This window comes from Sardina pilchardus, chromosome 2 (genome assembly GCF_963854185.1).
Source record: "Sardina pilchardus chromosome 2, fSarPil1.1, whole genome shotgun sequence".
NCBI lineage: Eukaryota > Metazoa > Chordata > Actinopteri > Clupeiformes > Clupeidae > Sardina > Sardina pilchardus.
The window spans coordinates 14,770,191-14,784,210 of NC_084995.1; the positions used below are offsets into that span (position 1 = coordinate 14,770,191).

The following is a 14,020-nucleotide window of genomic DNA, read 5'->3' on the forward strand; positions in this document are numbered from 1 at the left end:
AAAGGTAAACAGTGACATTTTTCTCATATCTAGTGGCATACATCTAATATCTAATTGCTAATGCTGTCTATACTGTATGTGCCCTGCATGCAATATAATTAGTTTGAGATTTGGACAAAGGCAAATGTGACTGACGATATTCTGTGCGAGATTTCTACAGATCATCTCCTCATTTTAGCAGATCTCAATTTGTTATCATCATCATCATCATCATCATAATCAACATTAATGCCAGACTCAGGGTTCATGCAGAAGACACAGACAACACAGACGTGACATATAGCATACATTTATGTTAAATCGATCAGTATAACATACATTTATGTATGCTATGTCACGTCATTGTTCAAAAATAGGCTCACATCAGTCAGTAGAGCAATGAGAAGGAATAGAATGTGAAACCCATTGCAAGGACTTGCTTACAATCAATTTGAGATGTTATTTCATGGTGTGGTTTAATCTAGATTTGAACTTTGACACTCCAAATCAGTGCAAGTTGATTAGTATTCACTATCAGTATATTATAGTCTGTTTGTTTTGAGTTTGTTAAACTACACTTAACTGAACGTAAAATCTCATTTTACCTAGTATACCATCTTAGGAGAGGCAGTAGAAGCAAAAAATGTACTGTACTGTTGCTGGTGGTTTGCGCCACTCAACTACTGTCCTGCAGCAGTAGCCTACAGTATTGTCCCACACCACTGTCCTGCAGCAGTAGACTTGTCCCACACCACTGTCCCCCATCACTTGACAACTTTCCCACAGCACTGTGCTGCGGCACTCCCCTACCGCCCTGTGCCACTATGCCATTCCACTCCCCTACCGCCCTGTGCCACTATGCCATTCCACTCCCCTGCCGCCCTGTGCCACTATGCCATTCCACTCCCCTACCGCCCTGTGCCACTATGCCATTCCACTCCCCTGCCGCCCTGTGCCACTATGCCATTCCACTCCCCTACCGCCCTGTGCCACTATGCCATTCCACTCCCCTACCGCCCTGTGCCAATATGCCATTCCACTCCCCTACCGCCCTGTGCCACTATGCCATTCCTCTCCCCTACCGCCCTGTGCCACTATGCCATTCCACTCCCCTACCGCCCTGTGCCACTATGCCATTCCACTCCCCTACCGCCCTGTGCCACTATGCCCTTCCACTCCCCTACCGCCCTGTGCCACTATGCCATTCCACTCCCCTACTACCCTGTGCCACTTGCCATTCCACTCCCCTACCGCCCTGTGCCACTATGCCATTCCACTCCCCTACCGCCCTGTGCCACTATGCCCTTCCACTCCCCTACCGCCCTGTGCCACTATGCCATTCCACTCCCCTACTACCCTGTGCCACTTGCCATTCCACTCCCCTACCGCCCTGTGCCACTATGCCATTCCACTCCCCTACCGCCCTGTGCCACTATGCCCTTCCACTCCCCTACCGCCCTGTGCCACTATGCCATTCCACTCCCCTACTACCCTGTGCCACTTGCCATACTCTCTCATGCCATTCGCCTGCTGTCTTGCAGCATTCACATTCTGTCCTGCACCACTGTCCCATGACACTCGTCACGCCAACTGTCCGGTGAGAGCTGGGACAGTAGGCAAGTGGCACAGGACTGTGGGTGAATGGCACAAGACCGTATTGGTGAGTGGCACAGGACAGTATGGGCCACCAACAGTACAATACAGTACAGCTTTTCCTCCTTACTGTTACAGCATCTTAGAGGGACTATCACAGTACGCATTCTAGTCCGTCTACCGACAAATAGCACATCGAGACTGAATGCTGCTCCAGCGCTTTGTGTTGACGAAAATGAGCATGTCCCAACAGCTGAAGGCCGTCACAGCCAGAAAAATCTCGTTTCTCCACTGCAGAAGCTGCAGAGGGGAATCAGGTTCCATGTACATAATGGTCACGTAATAGATCCGGAAAGCATGGTAAGGGGCAAAGCAAACTAATATCACCATCACAAAGAACAGACTTTTCACCTGAGCCCAGAACTCCTGGCGACTCAGTGCTGTGTTGCCGTACTTCTTGTACATGGTCCCCAGTATCCACAGCTGGACAGCCAGGAGCACTGCAGTCACCAGCAGCAGCACGGCACAGAGAAGGTAATTGATGATGGCGGCTCCCTCGTCGCGCAAAGCATTGCCATAGTCGAAGCACTGGCCTGTGGAGTTTCTGCCCTCCGAGCCGTACTCCACTATAGTCACCGGGAAGATGACCACCAGGATGACCACCCATATGGCCACGCTGGCCGCCAGCGCGTGGACTCGTCTGTAGAACTCCAGTCGGTCCCTGCGGCTGAAGAAGGTGATGAAGCGCACCACCAGGATGATGAGGTAGAAGATGAAGACGATGTAGATGTGCGCGTGGATCATGGCGCTGATCAGCTTGCAGAACCAGGTGCCCAGGTCCCAGTGGCGGCAGACGTAGAAGTAGAGGCGGAAGGGCACGGTCAGCAGGAACAGCGTGTGCGCGGCGATCAAGTTGAACACGGCCATGGTGGTGACCGATCGCCCGCTGGACTTCAGCGTGTCGATCATGAGCGCAATGCTGCCGACGCCGACCACTAAGATCACTGTGTACATAGTCAGTAAGGTGTACCTGAACGGATCTGGCAGAACATCTGTGGTGTTTGTGTCACTGTTAAAAATGGGGAAAAAAGATAAATGAATCACAGAATGTGAAAGTATTTTCACAATTTTGTAGGCAATGAGGAGAACAGACCCAAGCACTGAAAATGAATAAAACCCACAAAGTCAGAGAAAGAAGTGTTTTTTTTCCCCTCAGTTTGAAATTCAATATCACACTACATAGATATCTTTAAGTAGGAGGAATCAAACACTTTGGCTTTATCTCAAACGGCATACTCCCCTCAGTACACTGCCAGTGTGCACTGAGTGCTTATTTGCATTGTGTCCACTTTTCAGGGGCGTAGCCAGAGGGGTGGCTCCGGGTGGCACAGGCCACCCTTGAGATTCAATTGGCCACCCCAGGTGCCACCCCAAAATCCTAGTCTACGATTCGCCATTAACATTCAAAGGCGAGACCTTTCTTGATGCACTCAGTGGCGATTCTAGAAATTTGTAACAATCGTAATAACAAGTATTACGATTGTGGAATCATTTGCCTATTCTACCTACTCAGCCACTGTTGTATTGTTATGTTGTATTGTAAATAGTCTACTGCCCTAATGTAATATGGACATTGTGGAAAGTTTACATATTAGGCCAGTGTTTAACTGGTGGGTCGGAACCCAAAAGTGGATTGTGGTATGATCTGAGTGATGCGTCGTAGAGATTGTGGCTAAAAAGAAATTAAAAATCGCCAATTTAAAATACCTGATCAGATCTATCATTGGCCCGTTATTTTTGATAAACTTTATTCGTAGCCTATATCAGTCATTGCCATGGCAAGGACAAAGACAAGGTCATGTGACAGGTCATGTTAGACATAATGTTAGGGAGCTAATTTTATAAAAGTATGCATCATTTTAAGATATCATGTGAAATGCAAGTTGGCTGCAACCCTTAATACTTGAAGTAAGATAGAATATGATTCACTTAAATTGACAAAATAAGACAGTGTGGGGTGCACATGAGAGCATAAAACCATCCGAACTAAAATGGCACATGGAAACAACGCACCCCTGTCAAATACAAACCTGTCGAGTAGTACTTTGAAATGTATCAACAGTTAAAGACTTCACAAATGTAATGCCAAACATCTGCATTTAATTTCCAAGTAGGCCAGGCACTTTGCGTGTCTTATGTAGGCTACCTCACCATATTCGTTGGCCTGAATGCTAAATGTATATATAGTTGGTCACAACTTTATGAACATGTGAAATTATGGGTTCCAAAACCAGACCAGTTAAGAACCACTGGCAAAAAACATTTCACACTTCCACTTTTGCTCAAATGGCCTCATTTCTGAATGGGTTTTGTTCAGAGCTGAAAATGAGCTGAAAACTGTATTTGACATTTTATCCAATTACAAAGACATTTGATGTTAGAGTATGGTCTTTGTCCTTCTTTGTTCTTCGATATATGAGTATGGTGCTTGGTGCATGGTTCTACTCATATGTGTGCTAATTTAACAACTTGAGCCTGTTTCTGTTTATCTAGATGCCACCCTTGAATTAACCAGTGCCCCACTAGGGCCACCCTTGTTACAAATCTCTAGAATCGCCACTGCCACTTTTCAATGGTTAGCATTGTTCCAATATCTGCACTATATACTTGAATAAAATATTTGAAGTGTGCAAGTAGGCAGTCTGAGACAGCCATGGACTGTGCCACCTCAAAAAGCTATATTATCAAAAAGGAAATGGAGCCCACCCCTTGCATGGAGATGGCGTCCCATTGTTACTAATCCCAAACATGAAACTGGATGTGCTCAGAGTGTTGGTGTTGGTGTGAGCAGAGTGGTTATATTTCTGGTACAGTCCTCTGTTCCTCAAATGGCCTGGCATGCACGTGTGAGTTTAGTGACCATATTCCAGTGGACTATGACAACGTTAGTACTCAGCTGACAATACGTCCAGTCGTGCATGTCAAAATCTTTATTCTTCTGTGCCAGAACAGGGTGACATGCTTTGTCACTCAGTTGAGCAATTTCTCATTTTTGCCTCGTCAATGACTTCCCCAGCAACACAACTGTATTCCCCCTTACTGACTGTAAGTCTCTCACATCACCTCTCTTATGTTGAAATGGAAATAATTGCATTGATCTTGTGGATTGTACCACAGAATTATTACAATGTAGTAACATAACTGAAAGAGAAGTTGACAAATACTTCCTATTACAGATGGTTGCAGTAGAACAAATACAATAAGCCTTCTGTGTCTACATTTATCAGTTCATAGCTCAAAATATCTCTATCTGTCGAAATGTATGCATTTTAAAATAAAATAAAATAAAATGATAACAATGCATGCCAAACTTTATGTAATGTACTAGTTTGTGTCATTCATCTTGAATTTATTTATTACTTATTTATCTATTTACTTGGTACTGTCACAGGCAGTGGATAACCAAGTTACTACAATAGCCCTCTTTTTAGTGTTTGGGGAGTAGGGGGTATGTCCACTTGAGTATGTGCCTGCATGCAAGTATTGTCATTAATGTGTTTGTTTGGTCCATGTCTATGTCTTTTCCTTTAAGCCTTTAATGTTCTTTGAATGCCTGCTGCACACCAAATTTCCTTTTTTTAAAGGATAAATAAAGTAAACTTGAACTTGTGTAAATATAATCAGCAATGTCAGCCATTGTGCATAGTGCTGTTCAAATATGACTGCAATCCCACAAGCACCACTCAAGTGACTCCATTTTCCATGCCTCCTATTTTGATGATGCGTCTACTCACTATATTGACTCAAACTCCTATATGCTCAATAGTTTGCATACTCAAAATATGTGGGTCAGCTACAGGCGACAGAATGGCATGACAAACGCACATGAGTTTGAGTGCCCATTTCAGCTCGATATTAAAGGAGAACGGCCATTTTCCCACACAGATCTCTGTTTCTCGTGGCACCAAAGCAGTGCTCCGGGGGCAGGAACATGGGGGCCTTGAGAAACAGAGATCGATGTGAAAAATCACGGATCTTCTCACACTTAACAGCAGAATGGGTACATTCGGACAGAGCTTCAATTCTATCACCTTCGTTCCACAATTTCAAACACTTCACAAGGCAGACCCGAGGGAGTGTTATATTTCTCATACAATACATTTACTCTAAATAATGTCATCATGTAGCCTATAGTGAACTATCACTGACTAGTAAGGTGGCGAGCCGTCTACTGTTTTCCCATGATAGCTCGGAATGAGGGAAACCAAAACAGTGGAGTCAAATGTGTTAATAATTTGCAGACTCGACTGGGCTCTAGGCAGAGTTAAGTAGCGCATTGTGACACCAATACCACATACAAGGACAATCTTTTAACGTTTCCAGTATTACCACATCCTGAGAGCCACCTTCCCCTTTGAAAGAAAATAAACTCTTTTGGCACCTAATTAAAAGCAATAAGTAATTACAATTAACATGGCTAGAGAAAGCATTATTGAAATGTGTAAGAGGGAAAATACATGTCCTTACTTCATGGCAGCAGTTGTTCCTATCAATAACACAAATGTCTCGATGAGGAAGTTCTGTTACTCTGAGGGCACAAATTAAAGAATAATCACTATGACATTTGTAGACCGTAGTTCCCCCTGTCACTGCCTTGCTCATACTGCACAATTCAGCAGGAAGTACTTGAGCATAACGTAAGTCACTTGTGTTGTAAATACCAGGGAGGAAACCACCGTGAAACTTAAGATTATACTTCCTTGAACTTTGGATCTTATGCAAAAATGTTAAATGAGCAACTTAACTTGTCATAACTCAAAGGTGTTCCCCAAGCTGGCGCGCACACACGTGTGTTTGTGTGTGTGTGTGTGTGTGTGTGTGTGTGTGTGTGTGTGTGTGTGTGTGTGTGTGTGTGTGTGTGTGTGTGTGTGTGTGTGTGTGTCTGTGTGTGTGTGTGTGTGTGTGTGTGTGTGTGTGTGTTCAACTCTCTTTTTCCCAAAATGCCAGCCCCATCACCTAAGCTCAAGATACTTTACCAGGCTGGTCACTGCAATGAGGGTCAGGTTGGCACTGCCTCTGTTTACTCTTCTTCTTCACTGGAATAACTTTGTTCATTGGCCAGCGTGTCCTTTGCATAAACATATACAAAATTCAGTTGGCCTTTGAACACTAGTGAAAGTGTACAAGGAAGTGAGCTGAAATCACAAATGTCACATCAACCTTTCATTTCTACAAACACACGGATTATGTGACTGCAGTGGTCGACACACAAGGGTCTCTCGTCTGAAAAGTATCACCAGAGAGGGTTAAAGCAGATAGTAATGAAGGATCTTTGGTATCACCCTCTACATGAAGTGTGATCAGATTTTTCATGTTATGCAAAATACTAAGCACATCTAACTTATAAGAATTACATGGAGTTGTGCTTAGTATTTTGCAAATAATGTCATTACTCACATCGATAAACACAATGAGCCACAGTGATAATGTAATAACCTAAAACCAAGACTGACCTGAAGAAACGCACAAACCATCCTTATTACTCTTTCGTACTCACATGTGTTTACGTACATGAACAAATGGAGACGTTTATGAATAATGACATTTCAATTTTGTATTGCTTTAATAAAAAGTAGTAGTCTAACTCACCTTGTCTTTTAGGAGAACAGATACCTATTTTGCAAACGATTTTTAAATCTTACACATGGCCTTACTAGCATGTACATTTGAGCGGCTCTGCTTTTAATATGACAATGGTGTCCATTTGAGCCTCACTCAATACTGAAGTTGTGGTTTTCATTTCCTTTAAAAGTAACACTCACCTCCACATCCTCGTGACTCCCATAACACCATTCACACAAGTTAGAGAACTTATCCAGTCCCCCTTTTATTGGGATAAGCTATGCTGGTGCTGTTTATCTTTCACACAGATGAGATCAACGATACAGGTAAAACTGGGTCAGCAAATATGGTGTCAATCTGACAGCTGACACAGGGACAAGGAAACAAATGTTTGGACTTTGAAACTAGATTATCCCACCATTCAAACTCCAGGGACTAATTGAGGTGATTACCTTGAGGATTTGTCATATTTGGTCTTCTTACAGACAAAAGGAATTTGCTGAAGGTTGCTGAATCAATCAAACTTTCTTTGTTGGAACTCATAAAACGCAGAATTACTTTTTTATTTTGTTCCACAAAATTTTTCACAAAAATTGCAGTGATGCTTCAACACTTTTTGTCATAGTGAATGTTCACCTGTATCAAATTGAGTATTCAATATTTAACCAATATTTCAAATTAAAGGCAGGCTTCATATTACTTGAATGTAGTCATAGACTACTGTATGTAAAATAGCAGAACAAGTCGTGGATAGGGCCCAACTGATTATCTAGGATTAGCCTACTGCATTCTGTGTCTAATCCAAACTGCCCCAAGTAAACCTAGCCACGGCTCTCAAAAGCACAGAACTTTCATCGAACTGTGACTTATAATGGCAAACCAGCACACGTAGTGCTTCACCCTAATGTTTTATCTACATTTGAGTTCAACTATGCTGTAATTTTGGAAGGATTCCAAGTACTGTAACTCAGTGGACATGGCTAACATATACACGTTAAGGTAAGACTCCTAATACTTAAGCCTGTTTAGTAGAGACACATACTGAGGTTTGCGTGGTATACTGTGCAGGAGGCAGTTGGGCAGGAAGTAACACTTTTATATTTTTGGGGCTTTTTTGCCTTTATTTGTATAGGACAGTGAAGGGTGAGACAGGAAGTGAGTGGGAGAGAGAGATGGGGTGGGATTGGGAAATGACCGCAGGCCGGACTTGAACCTGGGTCCCTGTGGGCACTCGGACCCGCATGTGGTATGAACGCTGTAGCCTGTTGTGCCACAGCGCCCCCCAGGAAGTAACACTTTTGACCAATGTGTAACAATGTCTTACTTACACAGAAAATCAGTCACTCAAAATGAAGAGCAAATGGCGATGTAAAACAAAACGTAGACATGAAACATAGATCAGTTTCTTTGAACTCTTCTCATTGCAGAGCATTGTTTTGTGGCCAGTGGTCTTCCTCTGCAAGACTTGATGACAAGACGGTGATCATAACGGGCGCCAACACTGGGATTGGCAAAGAAACAGCCAGAGACCTGGCCAAGAGAGGTTCTGCTCCCATTTCTGTATCTATTCCATAAATGTTTATAGAACATTCACACTAGAAATACACAAAGTAATACAGAAGTATAATATAAACACACACACACACACACACACACACAGTTGTCTGTCCCAATGTTGTAAGGCTTCTTCCCGTCTCATCAGTTGTTGTTTAGCAGCCCTTGCTTTGCACTGTAATAACAATCTGGTGCATGTCTTCCTGTGATGCTGCATATAGGTGCAAGGATTATCATGGCATGTAGAGATGTTGAAAAGGCAGAGAACACTCTGAAAGAGATCACAGAGGAATCAGGAAATCAAAATATTGTGATCAGAAAACTGGACCTGTCTGACACCAAGTCCATCAAAGAATTTGCAGAGGTAATGAATAGAGGTAAGCTTACACTCATTGGGAGTTGAGGACATTTGATCTGTCTTTTTTCTAGACACAGCTTTCCCTTGTCTAGCTGATACACACCCATTCTCAAAAGCCATGAGCAAAGGAGATGCACTCAGATTCATCTCGTTCCCAGGCTAGCATTTTGCCATAGAAAACAAAATATACCACGTTAAAAAGGCAAACAAAGTACGAAGTCAGTCAATGAGCAAAATGTCTTGTGCATGATAAAGCTTTCGTGAGGCGTTGTGCTCTGAGCTGACCCGACCAATGTTTCTGCTTTGGATGTAGGTCATGGATAAATATAACAAAAAAACATAATAAATATAACAAAATAAACATATTTTTACCATTTATTAAATTATTTTCATTTAAACTTTAGACCAGGGGTTTCCAACAGGTACCTTGCAAGCTACAGTAGCTCCCCAAGAAGCTCTCCAAAAGGTTTGAGGAAGTTGTTAATAAATCTCATAACCCGGTCACTTGGGAAGCATGATAGAATTCCTCGATTAAATCAAATTTACAGTCTACCAAGAGCAGATAAATTAGTAAATGAGTTGAAAGGAACCTTTAAAAAGCACACAAATCTTGTTCAGCGGTTTTGTGTGGAGATCAGCTATGTGAATACGTGGCATGCTATTAAAAGCTCGCAGCATGTCCATTTTGTAGCTCTTGGAGGAAAACAGTTGACCCTGCTTTAGACTTTGTACTTTGCCTATCATTTAAATGAGGGCCCTATGATGACATCTACTGCCATCAATTGTTGGTAGATTTTTCAAATAATGTGTGCCTTTATGTGTCTGTATGTCTTTTTACATCACATGACAGAGGAGAGCCAAGTGAATATCCTCATCAATAATGCTGGAGTAATGATGTGCCCCTATTCAAAGACGGCAGATGGCTTTGAGATGCAGTTTGGTGTAAACCATTTGGGTGAGTACTCGTTTCAGATACAGAATATTCATACATTTACTGCCAGTCCACACAGCAACGACAGGGCGGCATTTTAAAAAGAATCCTTGGAACTCGTTATCAACAAAAGTGCATTTTCAGGTACCGGTACACTGAATTTTCACAAAAGTATTGTTTTCGTTGTTTCCATGGACAGCACATTAAACATTTCTCCTAAAATTCTGTGTACACCTCTCGTACAAGGCTGGAGGGCAGATGGGGGATTAAACAGCAAAATGGCTAACGACAAGTGTCTTTCAGGTCATTTCTTGCTGACCTTCCTGTTGCTGGACCTAATGAAAAGGTCTGTGCCTGCAAGGATCATCACCGTGTCCTCCATGGCACACAGCTGGGGCTCCATCCAGCTCGACGACATCAACAGCGAGAGGCACTACCACAGCAGACGAGCGTACGGGCAGAGCAAGCTGGCCAACATCCTCAGCACCCGCGCCCTGGCCAAAAGGCTCAAAGGTTTGTGTTGGGCTATAGAGACTACATTTTTACGATACCAGTTTAGGACACATATCGCACAACTGATGATCAAGTCTTATTAATGATTATACTAATAACTAATTGTAAAATATACATTGTTGTATAAAGTATACGTAAAGTATAACGTTTATCACTTTTATGGAAAATTATTTTGCGGTAACTCAGGGTATTGTAAACTGTGGACCTTTTAACCTCATTAGGGACAGGAGTAAACGTTTATGTCATCCACCCGGGAGTGGTACGCACAGAGCTGAAGAGGCATATGAACATCCCACTGCTGGTGATGTGGAAGATCGTCAGGCCCTTCACCAAGACAGTAGTGCAGGGAGCCCAGACGTCCATCTACTGCGCTGTGGAGCCTGAGCTGGACACAGAGAGTGGCCGATACTACAGGTGAGCTGCACACACCGCACTCACGAGGTATTTCAAACAGAATGCATGCATGAATGTATGTAAGGATGGATAGATGGATGGATACATGAATGGATGCATTTATGTACAGTATGCACTGTATGTGTCTGTATCAACATCTGTCTTCTGTCATTACATCGACCTGAATGCTGTATGCCTATATTAATACTTTGCCTGTGAACTCCCTCAGCAACTGTTCCCCGGCCAGTTGTTCCAGGGCAGCAAGAGACGATGACATGGCAGAGAAGCTGTGGGAGCTCAGCTGCCAGATGCTGGGAATTACCTGGGAATAAACCACTAATTTCATTGAATGCACACCTTTCAATTATGCATGAAATTATCATGAGATGTTAGAGGGGCATTACAGTATGTACCAAAGATTCTAGAGTGGAGCTATATGATCTTTGGTATGTACTATGGTCCCACCATCGCTAGCTCCACTATTGACCTTACTAACCTACTTATTTACACACACACACACACACACACACACACACACACACACACACACACACACACACACACACACACACACACACACACACACACACACACACACACACACACACTGCCAAATCCATTCATTCACATGACTTTCCATTGAGTATGTTGTTGTTTCTGTTTTTTCTGTTTCAAGTTGTGCCAATTACATCATTTCTGCCATTGTGCTTTGCTGATTTGTATGTTCTGGTTTGAAAAAAATATTATATTATAAAATAAACTCTTATCAAGTAGAACATTTCCTGTAAACAGTGATTTCTTAATCGATTCTCCAAGCTCTATTCTCCATGAGTTTACATCTTTCTTATTGTGGGAGTATGGCCCAAGTCAATAGAATTATGGAGTTGCTCAATCCTTTGATTCCACTCTATTTTCCATCTTCTGTTTAGTTAGTTATAAGTGGTTAATTCAAATAATCAAATGATCCGTCAAACTTGCGTCCACGGTTTCTCATGGGTGAGTCGGCAACAACAGAAAGAAAGTGGTCACTGACCTGGACACCTCGAACGATGAGCACATATGGCACTAGATGGCGATACTGGTCGTAGAAGTAGACGACTCAACAACAGAGAAATGACACCAGTGCGCATTTGCGCATGCGTGAATTTGAAGCGTCGTCATCTTTTTAAGACGCAGCTACATAAGATACGTGGCTCTGTTTAGAACTACGATCGAACGACTGGATTCTGTGTCATTCCTGCTCTTGCATCCAAAAACAAAGGTGAGAACCCTACACATATTCTTACGAGATTCGTAATCTTTTTTTCTTTGAAATCAATGACAAATATTTTCGGTTAGGAGTTTCGGTGTAGGCCTGCGATTTGGTCGTTCCATTAATGGCCGTTCGCTTAGTTTTTTAAAAAGTAGATCCAAGTCGTGTTTAATTCAGGTGGCTGTGTTGATCTAACGTTACATTGTAATAACTTAAGGATGTAAAAAAGCTACATGTTTCCTTTTTCTGAATAATCTTTGTTTTCAATGTAGCCTGTAACATGGATCAAGTGGTGCAATTTGTGGAGCCAGGAAGGCAGTTTGTCAAAGACTCCATAAGGCTAGTGAAGAGATGCACAAAACCTGACAGAAAAGGTGAGTCAAACTAAATTAAACTGGGTTTCTGTTTGTTAATGTAGGCCTACGTTATGACGCGAACGCAAAGACACACTAATCATAAAGGTCCTCTCTCTTAATAAAAAAAACTAACGTTGAGCGAAATTCCAATTCCAGAATTCCAGAAGATTGCCCTGGCCACCGCAATTGGTTTCGCAATCATGGGCTTTATCGGATTTTTCGTGAAACTCATTCACATCCCCATCAATAACATTATTGTGTAAGTATCTTCGATAAATATTCTAGTCTTTATGCGTAGTACAGTGGCAGAATTGATGTTCACGTAATGGTTTTCTTGTTCTTACCATTCTTACAGGGGTGGCTAACCAGAATCCTTTCTAAACTCTGGATCCATGACTTGACCTGTGACGTTCGATGATTTCTGACTGGACATGGAAAACATGGAATGATTTATTCTTTTGTATGGCTTAATTTAACATGTCTGAAACATTTGTATTTTGGAAATAAAGCTGCTTATCAGTCTTTGCACATGCCTTTATTTCCTTTCTTTCACCCATTTAAAGTGAATAGAATATTTCCAAAGGGGCCTACAGTAGGCTATTCCTGTAGTGGTGCTGAAAGTAGAGAATACTTCATTAAGGGTTAATGGTATCTGTCTACAATTGGATTCTTGTGAAGTGTTGTTATCTGAGATCCAACAGCCAAACAAATGTGTTTCCCAGTTAAAGAGCAAGGACTGCGTGTGTTCATGTGAAGTATTTTGGACATGCTACATACGGCTCCTTTAATAACACAAAAATACAGGCTATGCTTTATGACCGATCCTTGCCCATTGAAGGGTATTATGCCATATAGCCTACTGTAAAGGTCTTTTCCACAGATAGATTAGATTACAAATACAGAGACAACGAAATGCAGTTAGCATCTAACCAGGAGTGCAAGAAGGCAGAAAAGTTGGTTGTCACCAAGGTGCAAAGTTAGTGTTCAGTGACAGCCGCAGGGAAGAAGCTTCCTTGCACATGAAAAATCGCACAAGTGTGGTTCATACATTTATTTTGCAGACATTTATCTTGGGGACTGTCACAAGTAAAGCCTACCTTACACTGACAGACTTTGACAAGATTTGGGAAAGATTCTTGAAAGATTGTAGTCTTTTGAGTAAAGCTTGAATGAGTGCATTAGTTAAAAGACTACTATCTTTTGCAAATCTTATAAAAGTCTGTCGGGTAGGCTTTAGTTGCTGAATTTGTCAACAGTACTGGACAAGAATCATGGACAGTACCTTTTAATAATTGAGATGAGGGGTGCGAGTTTGACAGCGTATTTTGCTAACATTGCATGTGCACTGTGGCCAGAGAAAAGTCAGGCACACAAAGTGGGCAGAGTTAATACAAGACAGATACATACAGTCCCCAGTATTAGAACACATGCTTAAGTTGACTGTAAAGAGGAATATAAAATCATCTTTT

The 14,020-nt window shown here is 42.2% G+C and overlaps 3 protein-coding genes and 1 long non-coding RNA gene across 4 annotated transcripts; 2 read left to right on the forward strand and 2 right to left on the reverse strand.

Annotated features, from left to right (window-relative positions):
* Positions 1–1,452: 1,452 nt before the first annotated feature.
* LOC134100923 (probable G-protein coupled receptor 141) lies at positions 1,453–7,334 on the reverse strand. The gene is made up of 4 exons (XM_062554422.1): positions 7,222–7,334; positions 6,609–6,700; positions 6,100–6,160; positions 1,453–2,641 (listed from the first exon to the last, which is right to left on the reverse strand). The coding sequence occupies exons 3-4, from the start codon at positions 6,102–6,104 to the stop codon at positions 1,750–1,752; spliced, it is 897 nt and encodes a 298-aa protein (XP_062410406.1). The 5' UTR covers positions 6,105–6,160; positions 6,609–6,700; positions 7,222–7,334; the 3' UTR covers positions 1,453–1,749.
* Positions 7,335–8,888: 1,554 nt separating this feature from the next.
* On the reverse strand, positions 8,889–10,508 carry LOC134100938 (uncharacterized). Its single transcript, XR_009941330.1, has 3 exons — positions 10,357–10,508; positions 9,136–9,265; positions 8,889–9,019 (listed from the first exon to the last, which is right to left on the reverse strand). It is a non-coding gene; the product is annotated as an uncharacterized LOC134100938 (long non-coding RNA).
* si:dkey-94e7.2 (uncharacterized protein LOC100141353 homolog) lies at positions 8,970–11,280 on the forward strand. Its single transcript, XM_062554432.1, has 5 exons — positions 8,970–9,125; positions 9,957–10,061; positions 10,341–10,550; positions 10,772–10,964; positions 11,173–11,280. Exons 1-5 carry the CDS (start codon positions 8,984–8,986, stop codon positions 11,273–11,275), a joined length of 753 nt encoding a protein of 250 aa, XP_062410416.1. The 5' UTR covers positions 8,970–8,983; the 3' UTR covers positions 11,276–11,280.
* A 766-nt stretch (positions 11,281–12,046) lies between these two features.
* LOC134100945 (protein transport protein Sec61 subunit gamma-like) lies at positions 12,047–13,077 on the forward strand. The gene is made up of 4 exons (XM_062554452.1): positions 12,047–12,204; positions 12,468–12,569; positions 12,708–12,810; positions 12,907–13,077. Exons 2-4 carry the CDS (start codon positions 12,476–12,478, stop codon positions 12,914–12,916), a joined length of 207 nt encoding a protein of 68 aa, XP_062410436.1. The 5' UTR covers positions 12,047–12,204; positions 12,468–12,475; the 3' UTR covers positions 12,917–13,077.
* Positions 13,078–14,020: the final 943 nt, after the last annotated feature.

Excerpts from the sequence above, each read along its gene's own strand:
- LOC134100945 (XM_062554452.1), top strand. The coding sequence starts at position 12,476 with ATGGATCAAGTGGTGCAATTTGTGGAGCCAGGAAGGCAGTTTGTCAAA. Across the intron at positions 12,570-12,707 it reads CACAAAACCTGACAGAAAAG|AATTCCAGAAGATTGCCCTG; the intron begins GTGAGTCAAACT and ends TTCCAATTCCAG.
- si:dkey-94e7.2 (XM_062554432.1), top strand. The coding sequence starts at position 8,984 with ATGGCATGTAGAGATGTTGAAAAGGCAGAGAACACTCTGAAAGAGATC. Across the intron at positions 10,062-10,340 it reads GTTTGGTGTAAACCATTTGG|GTCATTTCTTGCTGACCTTC; the intron begins GTGAGTACTCGT and ends AGTGTCTTTCAG. Across the intron at positions 10,965-11,172 it reads GAGAGTGGCCGATACTACAG|CAACTGTTCCCCGGCCAGTT; the intron begins GTGAGCTGCACA and ends GAACTCCCTCAG.